Genomic DNA, 17,215 nt, shown 5'->3' with positions numbered 1-17,215 from the left:
GTTATAGTATGAAAAATTATGTATTATTAAAGTCAACTAGATTATCAAATGTACATACACATTATTACAATGACACTAGTCATTCAAATGAGTAAGAAATAAAGAATAAAAAGAGAGCCCTTGATCCAAAGTGTATTTAAAATGACATATAAAATTACTAAGTCTATGAAATGTTATCATCACTCAGTAGCCAACAGCTGGCATGGGACACTTCTGATGTCCTCAGTGAATGGCCCATAAGGGATGCAGGCCAGAATCAAATCACCACTTTATCATCGTGAACAATTATCATCCAATTATGTCCTAGCGCTTCCATCTCAAATTACTGGGCTCTCTTTGTGCACTGGGGGACGGGGACCGCTTTGTTTCGCATAACTTGTGTTTGCAAGTTATCAAGCGCTCGAGCCACATTCTATTTTTAGAATAGGAGTGATCCGGTGGTTTGTATTGTCGCTGTTATGCTTTCAGATAGTCTACAGGATTGGATCATTTCTGGTGCGTGAACACATTTATAGACTGCCCGAGCGCATTGTATCCAAGCAACAAGCTTCCGCAAAATCAAACTAAAAGGATGAAGGTTACATTTACAGGAAATGAACAGGGAGGTTTGGCCAATGTTATTCTGACTGACACCTGTACTCGCTTCTCTTCTTCTACTGGGGTTCAAATGTGTGTCTTTGGCACCAGATCTAGACAATATGTTCAGTTTTTTAATACTGTTATGGAGTTTATAGTTGAGTGGAATGATTAATAATGATATATTTAAGACCCCGACCACTGTATTTCTTTGACCAGGTGAGGTAACCAATGGACATTATTATTCTATAATTATGGAATATAGAGGAAACATGGGATAATTAGGCGAATCATAACTTTACACCTCTCTTGCCAACAGGACAGGGATGCAGGGCGCCTTGAGAATGCACATGCATGGATCATTCCTTTGATTTGGCAAATGAACAGTGGTGTAAAGTACTTAAGTAAAAATACTTTAAAGTACTACTTAATAACCATTTACTGAAGTGGGCTAAATCAGGGTCACACAGAGTGTTTCTTGGTAGTCTTAAACAAATCTTTTTTTGAAACAAAAGTATTGTCACAAATTCAGGTGAGGCTGCTCCTCCTCCTTGCTCGGGCAGGCTTCGGCGTTTGTCGTCACCGGAGTACTAGCTGCCACCGATCTATGTTTCTGTTTTCTACTTGTTTTGTCTAATTTGCACACACCTGGTTCCAATCACGATAATTTGTTTCCCTATTTTACCCTCTGGTTCCCTCATGGTGTTGTGCGTGATTGTTCGTTGTTTTGTTGTCATTGACATGTTAGTCGGTATTTTCTTCCCTGTGTGGAAGATATGTTATTTACTCTTGACAAGTAAAGTACGTAGTTGACTAAGTTCTGTGTCCTGCGCCTGACTCCGTCCTACCGCTACACACTGACGCATGACAGAATCACGCACCATTATGGAGTCAGCAGGTACATCCATTCCTCCAGGATCAGTGGAGGAATGCATCCAGCAGCACTCGACCATGCTACAGACTCTTGGCACAGCCATGGATCGAGTGGTACAGACTATGGAGCGATGGGAGAGAGGGGGTTTTCTACACCTCCTTCCACTACAATTCACCCCAACACCTCAATTCACCCCACACCGTTGTCCACCCCTTCACCACCTGGATCCAGTGGGATTCGGCTCTCGCTCCCGAGGGCATATGATGGAACAGCTGCCGGGTGCCAGGGGTTTCTGCTCCAGGTGGAGCTCTACCTGGCAACCGTCCACCCGGCTCCCTCGGGATACGAGAGCGTGTCCGCCTTCATCTCCTGTCTGTCGGGGAAAGCGCTCGAGGGGCCAACGTTGAGTGGGGAGGAATAGACGCGGCATCGGTGCGCTATGAAGAGAGGGAGAGCGGCGGGGGAACGGTTGTTCCACTTCAGACAGGTGTTACGTTCTCCCCTCGGGTGTAGTTCGTCTGAGGAGGAGACGTAAATGCCTGTGCCTGCGCACACAAGGTAAACTAGATGGCTGGGGAAGAAATGTGGGGTGTAATGAACTAAAATAACCAGACAACAACCAAATCTCAAGGTTAGCCCTCGGGGGACGTTTAGTAATGTACTTAAACAAAATATACAACACCCATAAAGAAAAGGTCCCTCCTCTTCTACACACCTAAACCTTCCTATCACACTCTAACCCTAACCCACTTTCCTGCCTGTTTACCAAAAAGTACAGGGGTGACACCCGCCCGGCTAACCTAGTGTGTAAAACAATGGGTTATCTACGTGGGAATGTACACCCATGGGAAGATCTACCTTTCCCTTCTCCAGGACCTAGGTAGGGTGGAGTACATCAGGAGGACAGGCTGGAACACAAACAAATACCCAAAAAGCCAAACAACAAGTTTTCTCTCCCCCTCTCTTCGAGCTCACACGGCAAACAGGTATACTCTCATCAATCAGCTACAGCTGCCAGGACTGCGGACCGAAGCCACGCCCACCATCGTCAGCCGCAACTCAGCACACCTGTAATGCCCAGAACACACAAACATACTACACAGGAAAATGGGGAGATAGAAAAACACGTCACACGTAACACAGGGGAAGAGGAGCGCACAGGACTTTGCACTGGACTTCAGGACCTTGGCAGCCAGCGCGGGATAGAATGAGAGGGCCCTGATCGACCATTACCGATGCAGCCTACGGGAGGACGTTCGTCGGGAGCTGGCCTGCAGGGACACCACCCTTAACCTGGACCAGCTGGTGGATTTATCGATACGACTGGATAACCTGTTGGCTACCCGCGGATGTCCGGATCAGGGTCCGTCCAGTCCATTCCCCAGCACTTCCGACCCTATACCGATGGAGCTCGGAGGTGCTGATCAAAGGGTGACCGGAAGGGGGGCTGTTTCCTGCACCAACTGTGGCCGCAGAGGACACACTGCTGGTCAGTGCTGGAAAGGGTCTTCAGGGAGTCGAGGCAGCAGGCAGGGCACTGGTGGACCATCCCAGGGAGTAGGCACCCGACTCACCCAGAGCTCCCTGTTGCGCACATGTGTGTTTACGTAGAATTTCCTGAGTTTTCCCCAGCATAAGGCACTCGTAGATTCAGGCGCAGCTGGGAATTTTATGGACCGTCTATTTGCACATAGATTAGGGACCCCTATTGTGCCTGTTGATGTGCCCTTCCCTATACATGTTGTATTTTAGATAGTCGCCCTTTAGGGTCAGGCCTGATTAGGGAGGTCACAGCTCCACTCTGGATGAAAACGCAGGAGGGTCATGAGGAGAGAATTAGTCTCTTCCTGATCAATTCTCTTGCGTTTCCCGTGGTGTTGGGGCTTCCCTGGTTAGCCTCTCATGACCCCAATATTTTGTGGCAACAGAGGGCTCTCAAGGGATGGTCCCGTCAGTGCTCGGGGAGGTGTGTGTAGGTGTTTCCGTAGGTGCAACTACGGTGGAGAGTCCAAACCAGGTCTCCACTATGCACATTCCTCCCGAATATGCCGATTTGGTTCTCGCCTTCTGTAAAAGTAAGGCGACTCAAATGCACCATGGCATCAGAGCCAGATCGAGGCACTGCGGTGGATGAATGGTTTCGGCGCTCGGAGGAGACCTGGAACGCTGCCCATGTACGCCTGCAATGGGCTATCAGGAGACAGAAGGTGAGCGCCGACCGCCACCGCAGTGAGGCCCCGGTGTATGCACCGGGGGACCGGGTCTGGCTCTCGACTCGAAACCTGCCCCTTCGCCTGCCCTGCCGGAATCTTTTTTTGAAACAAAAGTATTGTCACAAATTCAGCCGAGGCTGCTCCTCCTCCTTGCTCGGGCAGGCTTTGGCGTTCGTCGTCACCGGAGTACTAGCTGCCACCGATCTATGTTTCTGTGTTCTACTTGTTTTGTCTAATTTGCACACACCTGGTTCCAATTACGATAATTTGTTTCCCTTTTTTACCCTCTGGTTCCCTCATGGTGTTGTGCGTGATTGTTCGTTGTTTTGTTGTCATTGACATGTTAGTCGGTATTTTCTTCCCTGCGTGGAAGATATGTTATTTACTCTTGACAAGTAAAGTACGTAGTTGACTAAGTTCTGTGTCCTGCGCCTGACTCCGTCCTACCGCTACACACTGATGCATGACAAATATACACCTCACACACATGGTTATGGGTTTAAAGAAAATAAGATACCTTTACCATGTCATATATAGAGTTCAAATGTATTCAATTTTGAGTTTGCATCCCAATACTACACTTTATATACATCACAGAAGACTGAAATATAGCAAAACCGTTTGACATAGAAACACTGGATTTTTGGCAGGTTTAAAATTTTTTTTTTTATTAATTATGAAATAAAGAAAAATATGAATAACAGTCCACCCATGAGGCGACTAGGTCATTTGACTGCAGGGCTACATAGTTATTTTGGGGTATCTGTACTTTACGTTATTTACTGTTTATATTTTGGACAACTTTTACTTTTACTCCACTACATTCCTAAAGAAAAGTATGTACTTTCTACTCCATACATTTTCCCTGACACCTAAAAGTACTTGTTACATTTTGACCCTTACAAAAAAAGATTGCAGTTTTGAAACTACAGTAAAAGTGCAGTACCTGCAGTCGACTGTGATATTTTTGTCACGACTTCCTCCGAAGCTGCCTCCTCTCCTTGTTCGGGCAGGCTTTGGTGTTCGTCGTCACCGGCCTTCCCAGCCACTGCCGCTCCTCATCTCATCATTCAATTTGTTTTGTCTTGTTTATTACACACACCTGGTTCATATCCCCTCATCAGTTCATATCCCCTCATCAGTACCTGTATAAGTATTCCCTCTGCCCCCCTTGTCTTTGTGTGTGATTGTTTATTGTGGAGGTTACATTAGCTCAGTGGAGCTATATTGTTTTGTATTGCTGGGATAGTCGCCCGTGTGCCTTGTTTTCTCCAGTGCTCCGTATTTCCGCACTGGAGTGTTTTACGCATTGCTGCGTCCCGCTGTTCTGACGGAATAAACAATTTATTCTGTGATTTACCCTCCTGCGCCTGACTCCTTCTAAATCACCCGCCACAGAATCACACACCCAACAGCATGGAGTCAGCAGGAAACGGGAATATGCCTGGAGTCGTGGAGCAGGTCCGGGAGCATGCCAACATGCTAGCCGTCTTGGGCGAAGCGATGGATCGGGTTCTCCAGGTCGTCCAACGCCTGGAGAGGAGAGGACCCAACCGGATCCCAGCACCCAGAGGGATTCACCTATCCCGACCGAGGGAGTACGACGGGACAGCGGCCCGCTGCCAGGGATTCCTCCTGCAGCTGGACCTCTATTTTTCCACCGGCTCCCTCGGAGCGGGAGAAGGTGTCCGCCCTCGTCTCCTGCCTCTCTGGGAAAGCCCTGGAGTGGGCCAACACAGTCTGGAGTGAAGGAGGAGATGCGTTGGACAACTACGGGGCGTTTGCTCGCCTCTTCCGGGCAGTCTTCGATCATCCTCCTGAAGGAAGAGAGGCCAGCGAGCGCCTGGTCCATCTGAGGCAGGGGAGGAAGACCGCGCAATACTTTTCCCTGGAGTTTAGAACTCTAGTGGCGGGGTCCGGGTGGAACGAGCGGGCCCTCATCGACCACTTCCGGTGCAGCCTGCGTGGTATCCAGCTGGTGGACAACCTGCTGGCTTCCAGAGGACATCTTGGAAGGGGCCTGCCCGTATCATCCCCCTGCAACCCGGATTACGTTCCGATGGAGCTGGGTGGTGCAGCGATCCGGGAGAACGGAGGATGACAGATCCAGTGTCACTCTTGTGGCAAGAGAGGACATTCTGCTGCACACTGTTGTCAGAGTTCTTCTGGGTCTGGAGGCGGAAGGCAGGGCACTCTCGCGTCACCCCAGGTAGTGCAAACCCACACTCGATCAGAGACCTCTGCTTCGCACTTCACCATACACGTCAACTTCCCTGAGCACACGGTAGTTCCCCAGTGTAAGGCGCTGGTCGAATCAGGCGCAGCTGGGAACTTTATGGACAGGTCTTTAGCTGATAGGTTATGTATTACATTGGTTCCCCTACCCATTCCATTGCCCATCAAATCACTTGACAGTCGACCATTAGGGTCAGGTTTTGTTAGGGAGATTACAGCACCAGTCACAATGATTATGCAGGAGACCCATAGGATACTTTTTATATTATTGAGTCCCCTGATTTCCTGTTGTGTTGGGTCTTCCCTGGCTCGCACTACACGACCCCACCTTTTCATGGCCGCAGAGGGTTCTCACGGGGTGGTAGCGAGAGTGACAGGGTAGGTGTCTATCTATTTCCGTTGGTGCAACCACGGTGGAAAGTCCAGACCCTACCTCCACCGTGCGCATTCCCCCCGTATACCTTGACTTGGCGCAAGCGTAAAATAAAATAAACTAGAAAATCCTGCTGTCTGGTTTGCTTAATATAAGGAATTTGAAATGATTTATACTTTTACTTTATTTTTTATACTTAAGTATATTTTTGCAATTACATTTGGTTTTATACATAAGTATATTTAAAACCAAATACTTTTAGAATTTTACTCAAGTAGTATTTTACTGGATTACTTTTAATTTTACTTGAGTCATTTTCTATTAACATATCTTTACTTTTACTCAAGTATGAAAATTGGGCAGGCCTACTTTTTCCACCACTGCAAATGCTGGTGCACTTTTGGCAACAATCAAAAGGTATATCCTTTATCCAAAGTAGGTATTTATGGCTAATGCATTTAGAGTATTAAGTCTGTTTTTGTTGTTGTTGTTGCTCTATGGTTAATACAATTATTGTAATTTTTTTGCATTTCTATATTTTCTATTCTTTACATTTATTGATAGCCTTTGCTATGTGTGTGAGTGTGTTGAGGATAAGGATGAGGTATCAAAGTAAAAAAAATGACAAACTGACGAAAATGCACACAAAGTGCAAAATAAAACCTGATACCTCCCCGCTGTTAACGGAGCAATGAACATGGGTGGTGGGAGGAATCTGGAGGCCGCCACCATGCCAACCGTGCCAGCCGTGCCAGTGGACTGGCTGGATGACATGAACCCAATGGATACAAACAAGCATGTGGCGAGTTTGCTTCTACAGTACCAGAGGAACGAGGAGGTATGTATTCCACACAGGCTCGTTAACGTTCTGAATTACTCATGGAAGGAGTACGTCAAACCATCTTGCCAGTTAGGTGTTGGCGGTGGGAGTGATGATGGCGGGAAACCTCGCAAATCGAAGGGCTGCATGAACTTCTGATGACACTCTTCGGCAAATGACGGGAAAGAGAAAGACTAAAACAAAACCTTTCAAATATTCCAGGCTGGAAAATGGGTCTGCGAGACACCCTCAAGAATCGAATCTACCAAGAGAGCATCAGTTTCCCATTTACACAAAGGTTAGTAAACCCTCAACATGAACTCATCACTCACTGCATTATCTGACCTTTTAAGACCTTAACACAAGGCCTATTTGGTTACCAGGGTGAGGGAGGGGCTAGTTTTACGTTTTTCAAGTTTCAATTAGTCATATGTAGGCTACAGGATACAGACGGTACACACTGTCCAATGAAATGCTTACTTGCATTTCGTTCGGGCTAGGTTGGTTTACAGGAGAGATTGCTAGCACTACAGGCCACAGGTGTGTCTATAAAGTGTTAATCAGTTAATCAGTGCCCTGTGACTTTCTCTCTTCAATAATTCCGACACACACTCACCTGGGGTATTATGGTTATTACTCAGACAATGAATCAATGCTTAACTCAAAGGTCCCGGTTAGCCCTTTAAGTGATCATTTAGAAATACATGCATGGCCGGCGTTAGAAATACCATTTAGAATTCATGCAGGGCCTACTTTACCTCCTTGCATCTTAGGCCAGACAGCATCAGATACATGGGCTACATACTGTATAGCAGTGTTTCCCAACCCTGGTCCTCGAGTACCCCCAACAGTAAAAAAATGTTTATTGTAACCCTGGACAAGCACACCTGATTCAACTAATCACCAAGCCCTCAATGAGCTGAATGAGGTGTGTTTGTCCAGGGCTACAACGAAAATGTGTACTGTTGGGGGCACTCAAGGACCAGGGTTGGGAAACACTGCTGTATTGAAAGACAGAGGGGTGCGGTTTCGCTCGCTCTGATAATTTATCTGAGATTGATGCGTCTTTCTGTCGTTGTGCGCCTCGGTCAAATACATTATCAATATTTAAATATTTTTATGAAGTACGTTAGGGCGGGCCAGGTCCCATAAGGCTCACCCAAAATGCCGGCCCTGCATCTATTTCTAAATGGTCACTTAGCCCTAGTGAGATAGTTTCAGTCACTGGCGAAATGGACGAAAGTTGGCGGGTGCACAATGAACTGTTCGGAAGCTGGAATTATTTTGGATGAACGTGCGAAGGTAACCTACTTTTTGAAGTGATTTGTATGACAATCAGATGAAAACATCATGACTGGTTGAGTTCACGTCCTATTAAAAGGTAATACATTTACAGTTAAATTACATGTTTTTACTATAAAAACCAATTTTTTAAAAATTGTGCAGGCGCTTCTGTGAAAAAAACGTGCCCCCCTATGGAAATCAAATGCCCGTCCAACTGATTTGTTGTGGCGCCAGGCCCTGAATACATTATCTGTTTTCTGTATCTAAGATACCATTCCCATAAAGCTGTCGTGTTTTTGAAGGATTTCCCTCCAGCTCATGCACCCAGTACGAGAAGTTTCTCCATCTCTTCAAAAACCAGTGAAGAACAAGGTATGACATTATCACACACCTTACACTGTATTACTCCTCGCTCTACGCAGTCAATGTTCCTAGTATAGACCATTAGCAGTGCTGCCCTAGCTGTATCCGCTGTACCAAACTGAGTCACAGCTGGAACCCAACCCCAAGGTCCCGGGTTCAATTCCTGCAGGGATCCCAAATGTATGCACTTACTGTACTGTAATTAACTTTGGATGAAAGCAATTTCCTAAGTGAAATATATGAATATATATTATAGCTGAGTGAGTGGTAGATGTACATGTATAGTACATGTAATGTACCCATGTTGTGCCCTTCAGCAAGCCACTTAACCTCACAACATGCTCTCTATCCAGGGGCGCTGCACTACAGCTTGACCTCTCAACTGTGTGTGTGTGATGTCTACAATTCCGTTGTTTGCTGTAACGTGGACAATAAAGTTGTACTGTATTGTTTGTGCATGTTGTCCATGCAGGTTGGATTGTCCAGTCAAAGGAACCAACCTGTGAGGAGCCTCAGTGGACTAGCCTGTATCAGTGGGTGGTTGAGAGGCGACAGTTGGCTAGGATCCCCATGTATGGACTTATATTCTATTCTATTCAATTCTACTCTATTCTATCTATTTCTACACCTTTGCCTGCGACACAACATACCCACATTTCCCATAGTTGCTGTTTCAATTACTTTGAATGTGTCACTTTACATGTGTGTGACCTCTCACTTCACTCTGACTCAGGTGGTGCTCTTTCTCATGAAGTTTGACTTCATTTAATACAGAAAATTGCAGACAACCAAGCAGAGAATGGCCTAAACAAACCACCCATCCTCCGCCACTATGGAGACATCAAATTAGGAGGAGAAGGAGGAGAAGGAAGGGGAGGAGGAGTAGGAGAAGGAAGGGGAGGAGGAGGAGGGGGAGGAGGAGAAGGAGGAGAAGGAAGGGGAGGAGGAGGAGGGGGAGGAGGAGCAGGAGGGATGGCCTGGCGTTCACTGTGGAATGGAATGCCTCAAATACCAGAGATGAACAAGGACCAGGAACCACCACAGCAGAAACTACCCTACAGGATCAACGATGGCTCCTCCTTCATATAAGATGGTTTCCCAACTAGGGCTGTGTTTCATTCCAGGATGTTTCCTAGCCACTGCCTTCATTCACTAACCTTCACAGATCTGACAGCACTGGGTATGTTAAACCAATATGACAGTTGTCTGAAGATCTGTGAAGACAATGAATCAGGGCAGTGGGGAGGGAACATCTTCCTGAAATTAAATGCAACCTTAATGTCTAAATCTCTGATATCTAAATCTAAATATGTTCACGTAGCCAGCTACCCGTCTGGTCATGTAGCAGTGTGCCAGAGCCACTCTGGTCTGCCCTGTGGAGGGTTCTATACCAAGGTGTTCAGTGGCCACCTCAGCCTTGTTATACTGGCCAGGATCACTGCAGTGGGAAGAGGCACCATCACACACCCACTCAGGTAACGACATGCTAAATGGTTAAAGACTTAACAGATTTTTCAAACTATAAAGTTTAAAAAAATAAAATGTCATTAAAGATACAGTAGGTTCACTAATAACAGCATACCGTAAACACTATATATACAAAAGTATGTGGACACCCCTTCAAATTAGTGGATAAGATTATTTCAGCCACACCTGTTGCTGATAGGTGTGTAAAATCGACCACACAGCTATGCCACCTTTTCAACAAGTTAAATCTCTGCCCTGCTAGAGCTGCCCCGGTCAACTGTAAGTGCTGTTATTATGAATTGGCAATGTCTAGAAGCATCAACGGCTCAGCTGCGAAGTGGTAGGCCACAGAAGCTCACAGAACGGGACCGCTGAGTGTTGAAGTGCGCAGCGCGTAAAAACCGTCTGTCCTCAGTTGCAACACTCACTACCGAGTTCCAAACTGCCTCTGGAAGCAACGTCAGCACAAGAGCTGTTCGTCAGGAGCTTCATGAAATGGGTTTCCATGGCCGAGCAGCCGCACACAAGCCTAAGATCACCATGTGCAATGCCAAGCATGGGCTGGAGTGGAGTAAAGTTCGCCGCCATTGGACTCTGGAGCAGTGGAAACGCGTTCTCTGGAGTGATGAATCACGCTTCACCATCTGGCAGTCTGACGGACGAATCTTGGTATGGTGGATGCCAGGAGAACGCTACCTGCCCGAATGCATAGTGCCAACTGTAAAGTTTGGTGGAGGAGGAATAATGGTCTGGGGCTGTTTTTCATGGTTCGGCTAGGCCCCTTCGTTCCAGTGAAGGGAAATCTTAACGCTACAGCATATAATTACATTCTAGACGATTCTGTGCTTCCAACTTTGTGGCAACAGTTTGGAGAAGGCCCTTTCTTGTTTCAGCATGACAATGTGAGGTCCATACAGAAATGGTTTGTCCAGATCGGTGTGGAAGAACTTGACTGGACTGCACAGTGCCCTGACCTCAACCCCATCGAACACCTTTGGGATGAATTGGAATGCCGACTGCGAGCCAGGTCTAATCGCCCAACATCAGTGCCCGACCTCACTAATGCTCTTGTGGCTGACTGGAAGCAAGTCCCCGCAGCAATGTTCCAACATCTAGTGGAAAGCCTTCCCAGAAGAGTGGAGGCTGTTATAGCAGCAAAGGGGGGACCAACTCTATATTAATGCCCATGATTTTGGAATGAGATGTTCGACGAGCAGGAGTCCATATACCTTTGGTCATGTATTGTATCTGGCTCGAAGGACCAGTTTGTAATAATGAATGAATAGCGCTGAGCTAGTCTCCCGGTTCAGGTAAGGTGGATCAGTGGATCACTAAAGTTTAGGGACAAAACATAGATAACTTGACAGGATCTTGAATGTCACCACTGCCTAATGTCAGTAGCCAGTAGGCATTGTATTGCTTATTGTGCCATTACTCGTGACAAAAAAATGCTGTGCCACTGAATGTCAAGGAACATAGAGTAAAGCAGAAATAAATGGAGCGTATTGTGACCTGCTATGACATCCCTACCTTTCTTTTTGTCCACAGTGGGACAGTTACTGCCATGTGGGATCAGAGTGGTGGGCTGATGTGTGAACAAGATGGAGCTGTCACGGAGGAATGGACCTGGCAGGCTGGAGTGAAGGAGAAGATGAGGAGCAGGGTTGGGGTCAATTTTAAAGTTCAGTCAATTCCGGAAGTAAACTGAAATTCCACAAATCTATGTAAATGTGCTACTTTTTGTCCTGTAGTCTCTTTAATCTGACCTCACCTAACCTAAAGGTAACCATAACAGAGAGTAAACCATCAGCCCAGTATAGTTGACATCTAATCTCTGTAATCCTTGGCTCTATAAGGCCCTTCACTGACAAGCCCAGTCAAAAAGAGTAAGTTGCTGGGCAGCCCAGTCATATGAGAGTCTCTGGGAGATCTGAGTGTGTGTGTGTGTGTGTGTGTGTGTGTGTGTGTGTGTGTGTGTGTGTGTGTGTGTGTGTGTGTGTGTGTGTGTGTGTGTGTGTGTGTGTGTGTGTGTGTGTGTGTGTGTGTGTGTGGACCAGAGAAGGGGATTGAAACAAAGCAGGGGATGTGGGGCTTGACGGGTGACCCACCGGTCCCAACCCGATACTCTGCCTCTGACAAACCTATGATACTCCAATTACATAATGGCTGATGTAAGGCCCATTTCAGTTCTAAAGTGGGTTATTGTCTCTATTGTAATAATAACTTTTAATAGAGAAATGAAAATCATGAAGTATTTATTGAATATTTCATCAGCTATCACAATGGAGAGGTGAGGAGTGTCAGTTAGGAATCTACCTACTGGACACAGACGACAGTCCAACATCTAGAGATTTACATTTGATCCAGTTGTCAACTAACGTGAATTCAATGTAAAATCAACAAGAATTTGAACCATGTCATTGGATTTAGGTTAAAAGGTAGGTGGAAAATACAAACATTTAAGAAATGCCTTTACGTTGATTACGTTTCTCAAATCCAATCAGTTTTCCACGTTGATTAAACATCATCCCATTGAATGTTTTTGTTGAAATTATATGGAAACAACATTGATTCAACCAGTTTGTGTCCGGTGGGTACCTTGTGGTTTAATTATGGTTAAGCTAGGGTTAAACGAAGAGGCAGTCCCCACTTTTGAGTATTTTTACTATGTGTCTTGCCAGGTGTCGGATCAGATCTCAGTGCGGCTATTGAGTGGTACCTGTGCCATCCTCAGCTTTAGGAGTCAGAATGAGTGTCCAGCTGCCACCGTCTCCCCTGCCGTCCAACATCACCCCAACTAAAGAAACTGTGAGGACACAGCACATCTGTTAGATATACAGTAGAGCTCTTTTTAAATGTAATGTGTTAAATATGTCTGTTGATCTGATTGGTGAATGGTTGAAGATGGCCAAAATTGATTGTTGAATCATGCGAGTTATGGTTGTGTCGTAGGCCTGTCTGCCAACGGAGGGGATGCTATTGACCTCTCTGGCTGCTCAGGCGCTCTCCCTGGTTAAGAAACACCAGAAGACTCAGAGGCCCCAGGGTCAGATTGTTGATTGCAAGAAGGCACTCAAATTTGTAGGAGACTTTAACAATTAAAAGGGGGAAAAAATAGTTATTTCAGGTAAAGAAATTCACCCAATGTGAATCCTTCTGTGTAAGGTATCAGTGCGTTCCAGTGAGGTCCTACAGATGGCCCGGGAGGTGGAGAAGCTGGAAGAACCATGTCTGCTGCTGCTACTCTCTGTTTATTCTCAATTATCTATGCAGTCACTTTACCCCTACCTACATGTACACTACCAGTCAAAAGTTTGGACATACCTACTCATTCAAGGGTTTTTATTTTTACTATTTTTTACATTGTAGAATAGTAGTGAAGACATCAAAACTATGAAATAACACATATGGAATCATGTAGTAAACAAAAAAGGGTTAAACAAATCAATAGCCACCCTTTACCTTGATGACAGCTTTACACACTCTTGGCATTCTCTCAACCAGCTTCACCTGGAATGCTTTTCCAACAGTCTTGAAGGAGTTCCCACATATGCTGAGCACTTGTTGGCTGCTTTTCCTTCACTCTGCGGTCAGACTCATGCCAAACCATCTCAATTGGGTTGAGGTCAGGGGATTGTGGAAGCCAGGTCATCTGCTGCAGCACTCCATCACGCTCCCTCTTGGTAAAATAGCCCTTACACAGCCTGGAGGTGTGTTGGGTCATTGTCCTGTTGAAAAACAAATGATAGTCCCACTAAGCCCAAACCAGATGGGATGGCGTATCGCTGTAGAATGCTGTGGTAGCCATGCTGGTTAAGTGTGCCTTGAATTCTAAATAAATCATAGACAGTGTCACCAGCAAAGCACCCCTGACCATAACACCTCCTCCTCCATGCTTTATGGTGGGAAATACACATGCGGAGATCATCCGTTCACCCACACCGCGTCTCACAAAGACACGGCGGTTGGAAGCCAAAATCTCAAATTTTGACTCCAAACCAAAGGACACATTTCAACCAGTCTAATGTCCATTGCGCATGTTTCTTGGCCCAAGCAGGTCTCTTCTTCTTATTGGTGTCCTTTAGTAGTGGTTTCTTTGCAGCAATTCGACCATGAAGGCCTGATTCACACAGTCTCCTCTGAACAGTTGATGTTGAGATGTGTCTGTTACTTGAACTCTGTGAAGCATTTATTTGGGCTGCAATTTCTGAGGCTGGTAACTCTAATGAACTTATCCTCTGCAGCAGAGTCTCTGTGGCGGTCCTCATGAGAGCCAGTTTCATCATAGCGCTTGATGGTTTTTGCGACTGCACTTGAAGAAACTTTCAAAGTTCTTGAAATGTTCCGTATTGACTGTCCTTCATGTCTTAAAGTAATGATGGACTGTCGTTTCTCTTTGCTTATTTGAGCTGTTCTTGCCATAATATGGACTTGGTCTTTTACCAAATAGGGCTATCTTCTATATACCCCCCCTACCTTGTCACAACACAACTGATTGGCTCAAATGCATTAAGAAGGAAATCAATTCCACAAATTAATTTTTAAGAAGGCACACCTGTTAATTGAAATGCATTCTAGGTGACTACCTCATGAAGCTGGTTGAGAGAATGCCAAGAGTGTGCAAAGCTGTCATCAAGGCAAAGGGTGGCTATTTGAAGAATCTCAAATATAAAATATATTTTGATTTGTTTAACACTTTTTTGGTTACTACATGATTCCATATGTGTTTTTTCATAGTTTTGATGTCTTATACAATGTAGAAAATACTACAAATAAAGAAAAACCCTGGAATGAGTAGGTGTGTCCAAACTTTTGACTGGTACTGTATATATTACCTCAATTACCTCAACTAACCTGTACCCCAGCACATTGACTCGGTACCGGTAACCCCTGTATATAGCCTCGTTATTGTTATTTTATTGTTGCTTGTTTATTTTTTACTTTAATTGATTTAGTAAATATTTGTATTAACTCGTCTTTTTCTTAAAACTGCATTGTTGGTTAAGGGCTTGTAAGTAAGCATTTCACGGTAAGGTCTACACCTGTTGTATTCGGCGCATGTGACAAATAAAAGTTGATTTGATTTGATTTGAGTCTTCAGAGGAGAGTATGCAATATCCTGGATGACTGGTTGGAGTTCTACCGAATTGCCACATAACAAGGGTTTAGTTACATTTGTTAAATAAAGACATTCTCTTTTACAATAACAGGTCAGAGAGGGTCAAGAGCTCTCTCACATGGTCCACTGCTTTTCTAAATCCTATATACTTACTTATATACTGCAGCAAGTCCTAGTGGACTGATATGGATTAGTACCAACTGAAGAGTTTCTAAAGTAAACCCAGAAAACATTCACACCCCTGCGCCAGACCCCTCCTGTCATTTCAAACTCCCTCACTGCCCAATGAGAGAGGAGGAACAAGAACAGGACCATGCCTATCTCTCACTTGATAGGTTGATTTACCTACATTTACAATAAAATATATACATATAATTCCACTCTGTTGAGATTACCTTTCACTGACTTGCATGTGCAAATAAATTCATTAGAGTTAACTGCACCTCAGATTGCAGCCCAAATAAACTCAGCAAAAAAGGAAATGTCCCTTTTTCTGGACCCTGTCTTTTAAAGATAATTCTGAAAAATCCGAATAACTTCACAGATCTTCATTGTAAAGTGTTGAAACATTGTTTCCCATGCTTGTTCAATGAAATAAACAATTAATGAACATGCACCTGTGGAACGGTCGTTAAGACACTAACAGCTTACAGACGGTAGGCAATTAAGGTCACAGTTATGAAAACTTAGGACACTAAAGAGGCCTTTCTACTGACTCTGCAAGAAGTCATGAGGACTGCAGATGTGGCCAGGGCAATAAATTGCAATGTCCGTACTGTGAGACGCCTAAGATAGTGCTACAGGGAGACAGGACGGAGAGCTGATCGTCCTCGCAGTGGCAGACCACGTGTAACAACACCTGCACAGGATCGGTACATCCGAACATCACACCTGCGGGACAGGTACAGGATGGCAACTACAACTGCCCGAGTTACACCAGGAACGCACAATCCCCCCATCAGTGCTCAGACTGTCCGCAATAGGCTGAGAGAGGCTGGACTGAGGGCTTGTAGGCCTGTTGTAAGGTAGGTCCTCACCAGACATCACTGGCAACAACGTCGCCTATGGGCACAAACCCACCTTCGCTGGACCAAAAAGTGCTATTCACTGACGAGTCGTGGTTTTGTTTCACCAGGGGTGATGGTCGGATTCGCATTTATCGTCAAAGGAATGAGCGTTACACCGAGGCCTGTACTCTGGAGCGGGATCGATTTGGAGGTAGAGGGTCCGTCATGGTCTGGGGCGGTGTGTCACAGCATCATCGGACTGAGCTTGTTGTCATTGCAGGCAATCTCAACGCTGTGCGTTACAGGGAAGACATCCTCCTCCCTCATGTGGTACCCTTCCTGCAGGCTCATCCTGACATGACCCTCCAGCATAACAATGCCACCAGCCATACTACTCGTTCTGTGCGTGATTTCCTGCAAGACAGGAATGTCAGTGTTCTGCCATGTCCAGCGAAGAGCCTGGATCTCAATCCCATTGAGCACGTCTGGGACCTGTTGGATCGGAGGGTGAGGGCTAGGGCCATTTCCCCCCAGAAATGTCTGGGAACTTGCAGGTGCCTTGGTGGAAGAGTGGGGTAACATCTCACAGCAAGAACTGGCAAATCTGGTGCAGTCCATGAGGAGGAGATGCACTGCAGTACTTAATGCAGCTGGTGGCCACACCAGATACTGACTGTTACTTTTTATTTTGACCCCCCCTTTGTTCAGGGACACAGTATTCAATTTCTGTTAGTCACACGTCTGTGGAACTTGTTCAGTTTATGTCTCAGTTGTGGAATCTTGTTATATTCATACAAATATTTACACATGTTAAGGTTTGCTGAAAATAAATGCAGTTGACAGTGAGAGGACGTTTCTTTTTTTGCTGAGTTTTAAATGCTTCA

The 17,215-nt window shown here is 45.5% G+C and overlaps 1 protein-coding gene across 1 annotated transcript in view; it reads left to right on the top strand.

The window, feature by feature from the left end:
* Window positions 1-6,962: 6,962 nt before the first annotated feature.
* The window catches only part of LOC311137005 (FYVE, RhoGEF and PH domain-containing protein 6-like), a gene marked incomplete at both ends in the record, with an annotated part of 43,839 nt that continues 33,586 nt past the window's right edge, over window positions 6,963-17,215 (top strand). The window contains 3 exon segments of the mRNA XM_084171333.1: window positions 6,963-7,109; window positions 13,158-13,286; window positions 13,371-13,434. Of these exon segments, the coding sequence (XP_084027459.1) occupies window positions 6,963-7,109; window positions 13,158-13,286; window positions 13,371-13,434 (340 nt within the window).

This window comes from Coregonus lavaretus, assembly GCF_964263955.1.
Source record: "Coregonus lavaretus genome assembly, chromosome: 11".
NCBI lineage: Eukaryota > Metazoa > Chordata > Actinopteri > Salmoniformes > Salmonidae > Coregonus > Coregonus lavaretus.
The sequence above is the reverse complement of the archived record's forward strand: the minus strand, read 5'-3'. Positions and strand labels throughout refer to the sequence as shown.